The 13570-nt window shown below is 41.2% G+C and overlaps 1 protein-coding gene across 1 annotated transcript in view; it reads right to left on the bottom strand.

Annotated features, from left to right (window-relative positions):
* The window catches only part of SCAF8 (SR-related CTD associated factor 8), a 62205-nt gene extending 50726 nt beyond the window's left edge, over nucleotides 1-11479 (bottom strand). The window contains 1 exon segment of the mRNA XM_050892954.1: nucleotides 11404-11479. Within this exon segment, the coding sequence (XP_050748911.1) occupies nucleotides 11404-11433 (30 nt within the window). The 5' untranslated portion in view covers nucleotides 11434-11479.
* Nucleotides 11480-13570: the final 2091 nt, after the last annotated feature.

Genomic DNA, 13570 nt, shown 5'->3' with positions numbered 1-13570 from the left:
GGCAACAGAGCCAGACAGCTGTTTCCCTACCAAAATTTTGAATAAAAATTAGAAAAAAGTACTAACTTCATTAAAATACAGCTTCGTAAGTAATATATCCTTTTTCGTACCTCTGGCCACATCTTACAAAGGCAAGAGAAGAGTGGTTAGGAAATAATTTTTCATATAAGACTAATTTTGCCACTAGAAGGCTCGAAAGCTATGAACACCTCTGGTCTCATGTAATCCAAAGGAACAAATATTCATATAGATGAGTATCTGTTACACTGTTAGAGCAACTAAGGGAATAAACATTTTGATACTGATACTCTAGGACTCAGACCAATCTCTAAGTATGAGATTATGACCAGAAGCGGTGTCAGGGATATCAGTTACACATATCTCTACGGAAATATTTTTACAGTTTTCTCTGGCTGCTATCAGGACACAACACTAGCCAGACATCGTATATAATAATAAATGTCTGCAATTTCAATGTGCAAAAGAAAAAATAAATACTTAGAAGTCAAGCCTAATACATATTACCTTAACAAATTAGGTTAATTTCTTTCACATTTCAATAGCATTAAAATAAATCAAATCCAATTGTATATACAGAAATAGTCACGGAATTGCTTACCAAATATTTATATCACCACACTGCAAAGAACAAGAAAAGAGTATTGTCAGCTATTGCTTTAAAAAAAGGACAGAATCAACAAATTTCTATTATGTTGCACTTTACACACTCTCCTGAAATTCGGTCTCTAGGAAAAGTTACTTAAATTACATGAGCCCATCTCTCAGTGAATAGGATTCTTCCTGCATGCTGACTAGGACCTACCAGTGAGAACTGTTATTTAAACCCAATCAGCACCTTGTTGCTCTCTGCACTGCACAGAAATGTTAAAATATATACCAAAGACGTGCATGTAGGATGACCAGAATGGCAGATGCTCCACTCTGCATAAGGTATTTCAGTTCAGAGGGAAAACAATGAAAAGTTCTTTTCTTCCAGTAATCAACCAAGACAATACAAGTTGCCAAAAATCCAACATTAAAAAATGCACAGAACAAGAGAGGGTTGCAACTCAACAGCAACTTAATCAACTGTTTTCAAACACTTAAAGTGCATGACGTGGTTTAAATTAACAAACATACAATAATAGTCAATACGCTTGATATCCCAGTGTGTCTTCCTTTTACTGTCGCCCTTAGCTGATTTATAAAAAAAATTTAAAAGCAACCAAGAACACTCACATGAAAGGCTTACCACCTACACGTCAGTTGTATTATACATCACTCTTCACATGTGTTTATGTTTAAAGAGGACATCTGAATATTCATCCTAACTGAATGTATAAGCAATTAAGTGAAATAAGATGCAAAGGTAATACAGCAGTCTCTCCAGCCCATCACATTTCAGCGCATGAAGAAGTCAGGTGTTACCATCGCTGCCTTTGCTCAGTCCTTCTCCTACCCCTTTCATTTTGACGAAGCACAATTATGACTTTCAAACTTACTGAACCTGAACAATTTGAGATGGAACGACAAAATTCCATTTTAGTTTTCATATATTGGAGCCAAAATGCATATTGCAGCATATTTACAATTTCCTCTAAACCCTCTTCATTACTACTTTCAAAGAAAGCTTCTAAGTTCTGTTGCCTGCTTTGTACAAATAGACTACGAACGTAAAACTGGAATTTAAAGAAATCACTTGGATTCAACTCTAGTCTCCTGAATTGCATGCAACTAGGAAACAGATGTTTAGTTCAGAATAGCCTCCACAACACAATTCATTTGCTCCTAGCCCTTTACAAGCCATAAAATACAATTCCCCTTTTTCTCTTCATAGTAACTTAGGATGTTTACTGCATGGGAACAAAAAGCTTAGAAAAACCTAAATGGACCACATAAAATAACTAGGCAAGACTGAGTGCTTTACAAATGCCCAAACTCCCAACAACAGAAAGGAAAGATTGGTCAAAAAGTCCAGATGATCTTTGAAAGCACATCACTTAAGAAAACAAGGAATATAACAGGGGTATTTCACTTTCTGCAGTTTTCTCATTGTTCCTGCCATATGGCTAATCTCCATCATTAACATTTTATCATTATTTTGTAGCTAATTCTAAATCACCAACAGGAAAATCGATCAGCTTCAGGCACAATGTCAGTCTCTGCACATTTCCAGAGGTGAGCTTGTGGGCTGCCCACACTGGAGAAAGTGCCCTTTGTTCTTGTTTCAACACACTGGTTTGGTAAAGTGTGGCACAGTATGGAGTTATGTGTCTTAGAGAAGTCTAAATACAATCACACCTCTACAACTGAGAGATATGAAATATAGGGACAGATCCTAAACATTATGAAAATCAAAGACACACATTTTCTCTGCTAACTGTTTTCAGGGCTTACAACAAAAGCTGTCCTGTCATATTGATTTCAAAATGTTTTCTCCTTAGATATGGTTTTAAATCCCCTGCATTCACAATGAAACTTCATGATTTAAAATTTTTTAAAAAATCATGGTTTACAGTGGGTTGGATTTCTCCAACCAATATATTTGTTACATAAATGTTCCTCCTTTCCTGTTAAGTGTTCCACTCTTCTGAAAATTACGAAGCAGTGGCTACTACTGCGTATCCAGTAACCAAGCTATGAAGATCAACATGTTACCTGAAGCTGTAATTTAGAGCAGATTCAGAGAATAACCTATTCCTTTTCACGTGAACCAGCTTTGTTTTGTTAATATGTATAGGAGATATGGTATTCTGAAAAACTTCAGTCTGATCAGATCTTTCCATAGGCTTCCAACAATCTGGTTAATACATTCTAAGCTCTTTGGACTTAACCTCTGGAAAGTCCAAAGACATTTATAAGTATGATTATTTCTCTTTTTAAAACTGCAATTACATCAATATCAAAATATTAGAATTATATTTTTATCTATTGTACTAATTTCTAAATTATCCACCAAGACAGCTCCATAGTCATGCCATGAGGCTGAGATTTTTAAACCAACAGTTTTATAGTGAGCAGCAATTTACAGTATTTTGTACTTCTTTAAAGAAAAAACGAACTATAGAACAATAGGGATGGAAAGCAAAGGATGCACGTGATTAATTTTACTTCAGTTTTTGAAAGTAACTAATAATTACTACAAACAGAAAAAAAAAACCACAAACAAGGAAACCCTTACCACTCAACTCTAAATAAATGAGTATTTGGAAATATTGAACCCTAGGCCAAACAACACAAGAAGATGGATCTTCTGAAATATCTTTCCCAAAAATACATGCTATTTCAATTATAAATTCCAATTCAAACATGTAAGACAGCTGTTCACTGCCTTGCATAAAACACTTTGTGCAGCTGTCATCAGTGTTTATAAAATAATATTTACTCCAATCTTTCAAAACTAATGTTATAGACAGAACTTCACAATAAACAAGCTCAAGGCTACCAAAACAGGTGCCTTCAATCTCTCAGCTGTTGCTACCCTACACCTTTTTACTGCTCAGCCACCATCCACCCAAACCACCACTCCTTGCTACTACTGCCTCCTGGATCTCAGCTCTGCCCCTCCACTTTTACACATCTTCTTTTGTGCCCTCATTGTAAACGGGAACCAGAGCACTCTCTGCCAACCCGCAAAAACCATCAATAGCAAACACAATAACAAACGTGCCAAGCCTTACCTTCCACATATGTATTTTAATAAACACATGCATTATATTTCTGAATGTCAAGGCATCAGAAAAATGCCCATCAGCTACCTGCTTGTATAATCACAAACCTAGGAGAAAAGATAGCTATCCAGTATTAGTCATTTGGAACTTTAAAAAAAAAAATCTCATACAATCAAAAACTGTACCCAGTAAAACCAGGTAAGCTCTGTAGGCAAACTCTTGGAAAAAAGTGGAAAGAAAATGATAAATTGTTGTGTATCCATAGTGGCTATTTTTGTACAAATGGTAGCTCACTTGCCAAAAGCATAACAGCACAAGAGCAGGATACTACAAGAAATACACATTTATGGTGGGGATAAATCTGACAGAGGATCATGGTGGCAATGCACTCATTTCCTCTTACTTCCTCCAAATTTTAACAATTCCTTTTAAAATTCTATTTAAAAAAACGTCTCCTTTTGGTCAGTACAACTGGCAAGGACAGTTGAAGACAAGAATTAGTACAGCAGTAGCTGAAGATCCTCTTTTTCTCTTAAAGAACACGTACCCTACAGTGTAGAAGCACCTGCTGAATACGGTTAATAAAACTACCTAGCTGACTGCTGCTGCTGTCAGTGCTCCCAGAGAAATACTGCAGAAACGTAGCTCCAAAGAAGCGAAGAAATGGAAGGAAAGAAATGCACATGCAATTCATGAAAAGTTCTGATACAGGAACAAGGACTAATATTGTTTACTGAGTTCAAAGCCAAGCTTGCTGAACTCTGGATACACACGTGAACAGGCAATTACGCACCATTGTCCCAGGCCTCACAATGGAGTTACACCAGTGGTTGCTGAGGCCAGGAACGCAGGCTCTAACCAAGGCTGAATCAGCCACTCGGGATAAATTTCTTGGTGGCTGTCCAGAGGTAGAATGACGGACCAGTTTTACAGACAAGGAAAAAAGTGGGCCTCTTCCTAAGTGAAAAAAATCCTCATGAAGGTAATCAAGTGTCTAGACCGTATTTTAAGACCTGCTTTATCAAATACTTTTGTTCTGAATGTTTTTTTTTCTGTAAGAAAGCCATTTGGATTACTAGACTCCACTTTTACAACTGCCACAGGAAAACAGACTGCTGATGGCAAACTCAAATAAGACTTGTTAAGATAATTTCAAGTACTTTGCCAAAGATTGTAGCCCCAGGCATGGTCTTAGTGAGTAGGTGAAAATCAAAGGGTCTGAAGTCATGAGAGTTCAGAAGTGCATTTGTTTTAAACTACAAAATGGTTCACTGCTCTCTAAATGAGTAGCAAGCAGGATCGATACTCATAACTATCCAGTCACAATTCAAGAGTGTTAGCAGAATCCGGAGATCTACATTACCCTCCCAGGCTCAGAGGGATCTAATCTAGACCACAGCTTAAGAAGAAATTTAAGTGTATGTATCAAAAGCAGAAAAATAATCAATGTCTGTCCTATACTACTTCACGAAAGGAATGAGGTCCTTGAGCAAGATATGCACAAAAAATCCCCCAACGTTTTGGGCCTTTAACGCAGCCTTGCATGATCAAGATTTTGTGGCTGGCAAAAGCCTAAGGTCAGGTCAGTCTTTGAAAATGTGATACTAAAACTGTAAATACTTATTCAGCACACATGGAGACATTTAATCAGGTGAACATCAATTTAATATTTACTGTATCCTGAAGAGAAAAGGGCTTTCTTTCCCTATGACTTTTTAACAAAAAGCAAATAGTTGAGAGCCAGCAAAATTCAACTCTTGCTGGGACGCAACAGAGTGAAACATTTACATTTCACTGATAATGCTCTTAATGTTCCTGACGGCGAAAGGGAAATTAACAAATTCTTACACATTTTGCTGTATCTTAATGGAATTAATACAGTTTATAAAGATTCAGTGTTTCTTCTCCGAGAAGCACTATGTGATTATAAAGCAAAATAGAACAGAAGATCTTTTTCACGTCCACCCCAGAGGTTAAGAATGAAAAACAGAGACAACTTTTCAATGTATGTGTGTCCACATGCACACGTAAATATTACTGAGTTAACTTTTTCTTCTGAAACATAAGAATAGAGGTAAACCAAAAGCTTTCATCCCAATTTGCTACAACAAAATTTACGAATATCAGACAAACAAAAAAGACGAAAGCTTTAAACTTATCACAGTTGCAGGATCCTTCAAAACAGCAGAGGATATGAAAGAAGGTTGCACTTTTTTTATGACTGGTGAAATGTTAGTGAGAGAGAAGAGGAAACAGACACAAGTTTTCTCATTTTCTCAGCAGCTAGGAAAAAAGCTCTGCAGATGTTTCAGGTGCTTCAGCCAACGTGAAACGTGCAGCAGCATCTGAGAAAAATACCTTGCCAGGGAGTAGCTGACATGCCCTTTCACTGTTCCTCATACGTAACTGCTAGTATCACTACTTGCACTAATCAAAGCCCTGGCTCCTCATTTCAAAGAGCATTCTTTTTTTCACTCTCCCCAGCTATTCAGCATCAATCTCTATTTAGCATCTTCATGAGGCATACCATTTAGCTTTTTTTAGCATCAACTGGCATTCTTTCATGAAAAAGCCGCCTCGGTGACTTAGAATATCCCATTTAAATAAAGTAGTCTAAAATAGAGTATTTGATTTACACTTCTGTACTTTTGTGCACCTATACTCCAATGCTCAGTAATTAAAATGTGGGTTATTTCCAAGGGTCACATTTCTGAAATTGTAGTCAACTGAACTGTTCCCCATGGCCACTTAAAACACACCTTCTAAAGAAACATCACTATAAAGGTGACCAATAGACAATGAAGTGCAAATAGAGTATATAGACAACAGCATTGCCAGCAAATGATCAGTGACTATTACGTCCCTACCACTGACAAATTTCAGAAGAACCAGTTAACTGAAAAATAGCAATGATCACTTTATGTATCGCTTCTTATCATCTTACATGGCTCTCACAACCATTCTGCACACCAAAAGCTCACTGTGACCACTTTATGATGAGCTATGCGAGGACAACCATTTTCATTGTTAGTAACAGCTGAAGCCCAGCCTAGCAATGCTGTAGAAGTTTTAATTGTGACTCTCACTCCCTACAAGACATGTAGATTAACAAGAGAAAAGGCATAGGAACCGACATCACTCTTTAAGCAAACTGTAATCGCTACCTTAGAGTGCTTTATGTGCATCCTCATCTTGAAACACTTTAAGACGGAGCATATTCCATGTCTCCGTGATGACACTTAGTTTTCCATTCAACTCCCTTGTGTATGAAAAGACCAGCACCCAATTGTACAGAGAAGAGGAATGAAACTTTTTATACAAAACACGCTTAAATGAACATGGCATTTCTGAAAGGAATCAGAAGACACATGACTTTCTCGTTCCTGGGCTTCAAGGGAGAAACTTTGCCTTATTCTTTTTTCTCTTTTTTTAAATAGATGATTGCCCTTTTCATAATCGCCTCTCCAATATCATAATATATTGTGTTGCCTGACAAATATAAAACCTGTAATTTTTCCACTGCATTTCAGCTCAAATTTGTAGCACTGGATGCTAACAACTATTGTTCACTGTATTCAACAATGTAAATTCTACAACTAGGTACGTTTTTGGATTTTTTTAAGCTATCAAACTGCCCTAATTAGGTTTTACCATTGCTAACCTTCTAAAGGGCTGTAGTTCAAAACTGCAGGTGCCAGTCTCAGCAAGTTATAGAGTACAAGTGATTTTCAATGATTTGACCAAAGTGTGCATAGCTTACGCATGAGATATTTTTGTTTTAAAATAAAGAGCATGCAAAAAAAACAGTAAGGGCAGCATCATGGACAGCAAGACTTAATGAAGCTCATACATGAAGAGATGTTTGCCCATATGTCACTAAAGATATTGAAAAACTTTAAATGAATAGAAATGCTATGTTTAATTGAACTAGATCAGTGAATTACTATTGCAGTTTTTAAAGAAATAAGCATCTAAGCTGAATTTGCCCTTTAAAACTTAAATAAATGTCCTTTCAAGATTCCTGTTATTCAATACTTAAAAATGCAGTTAACATGGCTAAACAAAGTACTACTTCAGATATCCAGTTTGTGTTGTACTTAGAACTAATTTGTGACCTCTATTTCCCCTAAAATAAATTCCAGTCCTATGACTATTTCCTTATCTGTAAAACTATTTACATTCATTCTACAGATTCATATTGAAATAAATTTTAAAAAGAATTAAATGTGTTTCAAAATTAAAGCATCCGTCGGTCTCCTTTCACATTTGTCTGCACGCATTCTTCACATCATAAAGTGAAAAATAATTTGGAAATAGAAAGCTTGCCACTGCAAAAAGGACAAATATTGCAAGAAAACTCTGGGGAGTATAGCACCCAAAACCAACTTCAGGTACAGTACCTGAAGCCAACGTGAGAATGGCTAGATTTGAAGCTGACAGCACGACTTTAACACTGAACTGAATATATAACAAATACTGAACTTTAATTATGTAAGTCTACAATTAAAACATTACCAGCTGAGTGCTGGAACTGTGATGGTATGCGTGCTTGCCTCTAGTCCATTTCAACTCCTTTTTAACAAAATACATTTTATAGAACATATAAAGAATTTGAAACATTTCAGTCATTTTCTTCTGTCAAGACTTGCTCTTTTCAAAAAAAACTCAGGGCCTGAACTGAGACCTGAAGGAAGATGATTCTGCAATGGTAAGCCTTCATGATGTCAACTGTAGCAAATGATAAACTGTGTGGTATAACACATTGCCAATTACCTCAACGGTATACTAAGTCAGTTCTACAATATTCTGTTTTTCAGTTGCCAAGCAGTTTTAATCAAATAGTAAAGCATCAACCATTACATGAAAACAATACTGAGCATGTTTTATTTAGGAGTGTGATTATTTCTCATCTTTAAATTTATCTTTCCCAAGACTTTAAATGTTAGGGCTAATTTTATATATACGACTAGGTACAGCACTGACAATGCCACGTATCATTGCTAGACATTGAACAGCTTTCTGCAATAGCGGGCATTATTTCCAGTAGTCAGAGTTCAAATAAACTTGAGATATTTCTTTCTAATCAAATTAATGACAAGCCTATGTTAGTCACTTCAATTCTGACTGTCATATAGGATAGCTATAATACAAGATATTGCTCAGCTCACTCAGGCATTTGGAGTAAGCTATACTACCTAGATGGACAGCTGCCTTTATTTTAGCTTCTTTGCATAATCCACACACAACTCCTTCCTTTATAAAAACAAACAAACAAACCAACCAACCCAAACCAACCCCAGAAGTACCTAACCTGCACACTTAAGTGTTTAAATGTATTTGGAATGTTCTTTCTAAAGCGTCATCTGTGTTTCACCAGTAAGTGACATAAACTGTTGTAAAATTATTAACTGAATGCAAACTGTATAAGAGAAAGTATGGTAAAAGTTTTTGCACAATTTAGTCTATCCCATCTGCTGCTAAATTTGATTTACATCTGTTTTAAGCCAAAAATCTCTAGAACAGAACTCTGATGTCATTTCTGGAGTATAACATGACCTTAAAACATAATAAAAACAAAGAAAAGGATTTTTAGAAGCGAAATACAAATATTTTGGAAGTTAATCAAAAGCATTTAGGTACAGCACAAACTACAATCTACGGACTCAAACACTTCAGCTACTTTAAATATTTATTAATGAATTCACAGTTCTAAAATGCAAAATGTGTATAGGTCAGTTAGACCAGAGACAATGATGGGAAGTTAAGTTAGTCAAGTTCTGCGCTTGGTACAGAGGTGCTAAGAGTGGCCAGCAATGACACTCAGGATTCCCCAAATGTAGCAAGTCTTCTATCATTTACTTCCAGCATCAGGGGTTTAGTCACAGCATCTTTAAAACCTTCCTATCAGTGCAGCCCAGCGTTCAAATACAGAGACACAGGTTAAAACAAAACTGAAAGAGAAGTCATAAAAACAAGTCTATTCATAGATGCTGTCTATTTATACCATAGGAGATAAGTTGGTTAAAATGTCATTGCCTGATCTTCTGCATTTTCTTTTCCTACAACCCAAAGTTTACTGTTTTTCAAGCATTTAGAAGATTTAAGGCATATTCTAAAGCTCTCCTCTTCAGTACAGTTCTCAGCTTAAGTCTTCAGAGTTAATTATTTTTACAGTACTTATACCTGAGTGCTCAGCAAGTCAGCCAGAGTTGTTTTTCAATAGGAAAGTGAAGGCTTTTGGTCACACGAGTAGGTATATACAAGAAAAAGGTTCTAATCTACTTATGTTCTTCTGTTCTTGTGACTCGACTCTTCCTTTTCCCCACTTAACAATATAGTGCATAAACCAATCAAATAATAAAATAGGAAAAAAAATAGTTTCTAGTACTTATTTTTCTTCTAGCAGCCACAATGTGGCTTCAGTAGATTTCTTCTACTTAAGAATTCACATTGCATAAAGTGCAACATCTAGAATTGCACATCGGTTACGGCTGTTCAACTGCTCCTGAGTTATTAGAAAGTACCTGCCCATTTTAAAAACCTGTCTTATTGTGGCTTGTAGAAACAACATGGTTGGCACATTGTTCCACTAGAAACCAAATTAACATTTAAAAAACCCAAACCAGCATTGTATTACTTAAAATCATTAAAACCATACTACATCCCCACTGGGGGTAGCAAGAGGGCAACCCGGACCTCCAGTATGTGAGCTGTCTGTAGAAGTATACATTGTAACCAGAGCTGATACTTTCTACGATTAGTATAAGTAAAAATCTATTTTTAAGACGTATAACTTCCTATAAAGAAAATACGTATTTATTTCCCTTGCTCTTACATTAACTTCAAAATATAAACGACACAAACTCTCACAATGAAGAGGAACAAAGCGGAGTTGCCACAAGAACTATCTTGCAATAAAATAAACTACCAGCACAAAAGAGAAGCCAGGTGCCGTGTCAATACCTGAGCCTGTAAGCATATGCTTGTGGGTGCCGTAGCCCACTCTCAGCACAGTGCTTTGGTGCAGGACCTGAGCTCTGTGCAGCACGTAAGGAATGTCTGCTTCCATCCTGAGCACAGCGAATATACTATTCTCAAATACGGAGACGAGCCTCCAGGCCTTTGTATTCCCATCCCCAGATTTAAAACACAGCTCCACGAGGTGTTAAAGTGCGCGCTGGCGGGGTGCGGGCTCCCATTTAGCAAGCGAGGAGGAAGAGGGCGGCAGAAGAGGTGAGGGACGCGGGGAAGAGCACAGACCCCGCGCCTGGCGATCCAGGAAACCCCCCTGCCGCCCCGCGCAGCCTCCTCCGGCCGCTGCGCGAAGTTGGCCGGGCATCACCCGCCCCACCGCACGCCAGGCGCAGGGAAGAGGCCTCCTCCCGCTCCCTCCTCTCCCCTCAGCCCGCCGCCGGATCTATTCTTCTCCGTTTAGTCTCCCCCAGACTCACGGCGGAAGGAGCGTGTGTGTGTGGGGGGGGGGGGTCTCCATTGCCCTCTCCCCCCTCCCGTTTCCCAGGGACGGCGACAACGGGCCGCTCCCACCCGACACGGGTGGGAGCGCTCCCCCGGCCCCCTCCTCCCCCCCCCGCCGCGCCAAGGCCCCCCCGGTTCCCGCCCCCTCCCCGCGGCGAGGCGCGCGCAGCGGGAGGGGGCAGGGAAGGCGCCGGGCCCCGGGGCCCCGCCCGCTCCCCGACCCCGAGGGGAAGGAGCGGGGAGGGGGGCTACACACCTCGCTGTTAAAGGCTTTCACGGCCTCCATGTCGCGGCGGAGGCGGGAGCCGGGCGGCTTCTCTCCGCTGATGGCGGCCGGGCCGGGCCGCGGCCCGGAGGGGGCTAGTCTCGGTCTGTGTGTGCGTGTGCGCCTCGCTCAGGGGCCGCCGGGCCTCCTCGCCATGGCGGGTGGCGCAGGGGGCGGGCGCGGAGGGACGCGGGCCCCGCTCGTTTCCGTCTCCTCCCGGCAGCGCGCGGCCTCCTCGCCCCGCTTCCCGCCCGGCGGCGCCGACGTCCCCTCCCCCGCTCGGCTCCGCTCGGCCGCGCCGGCAGGAGATGGAGGAACAACGCGCAGCGGCTGCGGCGCGGGCGCCAATATGGCGGACACACGGGGGCTCCTCGCAGCGCAGCTCCGAGAGGAGCCGAGAGCGGCGCAGGCGGCTACAGCGCCGCCTGCCGGGCAGCGCCCGCCCGCCGGGCCGCGCCACAGAGGCGCTGCCGGGATGGCGGCCTGCCCCTCCCGCCTGCCCGCCCGCCCTCCTCCGCGCCCGCCCCGGCGCAGCGCCCCCGGCCCGGCCCTGCGAGCAGTGAAGCAGCGAAGGGTTACGGGAACAAGGTGTTAAACGCCGCCGTGTTTCGTCACCGGGGGCAAATCCGGGAGTTCTCGGGACACCGTTTTCGCAGTTTGCGGCTGAAGGCCGGATCCCCGGAGGGAGGCGACCGTTTGCCTCCTCACACCTTGCCCGCAGAGCCTCACCTCCCAGCAAGGCCCACCAGGGAAAGCGGCAACAGCATGCAGGCTTGAAGAAAAACAACAGGAAAAAGAATCAGCAGGACGTAGAAGGGAAAAAAAAAAATCATAATTAAAAAAATCACAAGCAATTAGCAAAGAATATTATTTATCAAGAGGAAAGGAGAAAACCAACAAAATCATAATGCAAATCAGTCACAAGTCCCAGTGCACTTAACTACATCAATATTATAACTTGACAATCTGACACCAAAATGTCTCCAAATCCAGCATCGGGCATTAAAGCGTTACTGTTTCATTACCCAGGGCATATTGCCAGGTTAAGTTTCTGACAGGGTGTGCTTCCCTGTGAACAGCGGTGCTACCCGCATCCGCTTCCACCATGCCAGCCCAGCAGAGCACCTGCCTCTCCCTGAAGCACGAACACCTCTGCTGTGAAATCCCAGCAGCAACAGCTGTATCAAACAGGAGGACTTGCTTCCAGGGCATAGATTTTTGTTCCCTCAAACACAAAGGCTGCCACGTGACTCACCTTCATCAGGGAGAGCCTCAAGGAGCTCAGAAGTGTTGAGGATGAAACCTTAGGTTTGCCTTCAGCTGCTGTTTTTCCAGAGCTCAGTTATGTTCTTTCAACTCTACTGACACAGCAGAGCTATGACAGCATGAATTAGGCTCCGATCTGAATTGCATTTCATTGTTTTCTAGTCAAGACTCTAGGCCACGATCTGGATAGACCATACCCTTCTGCCCTCACAAGTGCCCCTCAGACCAGAGCCACAAGGGCTCTTCATGGACAGTGAGTACTCCCACTATGGGCCAGAGTCAGGGACTTCCAAACTGAAGCAGCTTTTGTTCAACAAACAAGGTAACTTATAAATTAAGATAAGCACAGCATTTGAGGCAGACCTGGAATCCTACAGCTCCACTCTTACAGAAACACAGGAGAGATTATTAAGTCCTGTTACAAACAAAATTGGAAGGTTTTCCCCACAACAGGCTTACTTAGAGAAAAAGTCCATCCCTAACAATCACTGTTGTTGCAGTATCAGGCCACCAAGAGGGTCAGGAGGCTAGAGCAAATGCCCTGTTAGGAGAGGATAAGAGGACTGGGTCTGTTCAGACTGAAAAAAAGATGGCCATGGGGTGGGGAGGGCACCCAGTAGCAGCCAATACCTGCAAAGTAAAATGGCTGAATAAGGCTCCTTAACTTTTTTTGATCACTCTGAAACAATTGAATAAGGCTCTTTAACAGAAATACACAGCAGGAGGTCAAGAGGCAGTGGTCTTAAATTAAAGCAGGGGAGGTTCTGACACAACTGAAGGAAAACCTTTTCCATTGTGAAGATGGCCAAGCAGTGGAGCAGGTTCCCCAGAGAAGCTGTGCAGTCTCCATCCCTTTCCAAGGTCCCATGGGATAAAGACCTTAGTAACCCGC

Source organism: Gymnogyps californianus, chromosome 3, assembly GCF_018139145.2.
Source record: "Gymnogyps californianus isolate 813 chromosome 3, ASM1813914v2, whole genome shotgun sequence".
NCBI lineage: Eukaryota > Metazoa > Chordata > Aves > Accipitriformes > Cathartidae > Gymnogyps > Gymnogyps californianus.
Note: the sequence above shows the minus strand (reverse complement) of the source record. Positions and strands in the feature narration are given on the sequence as shown.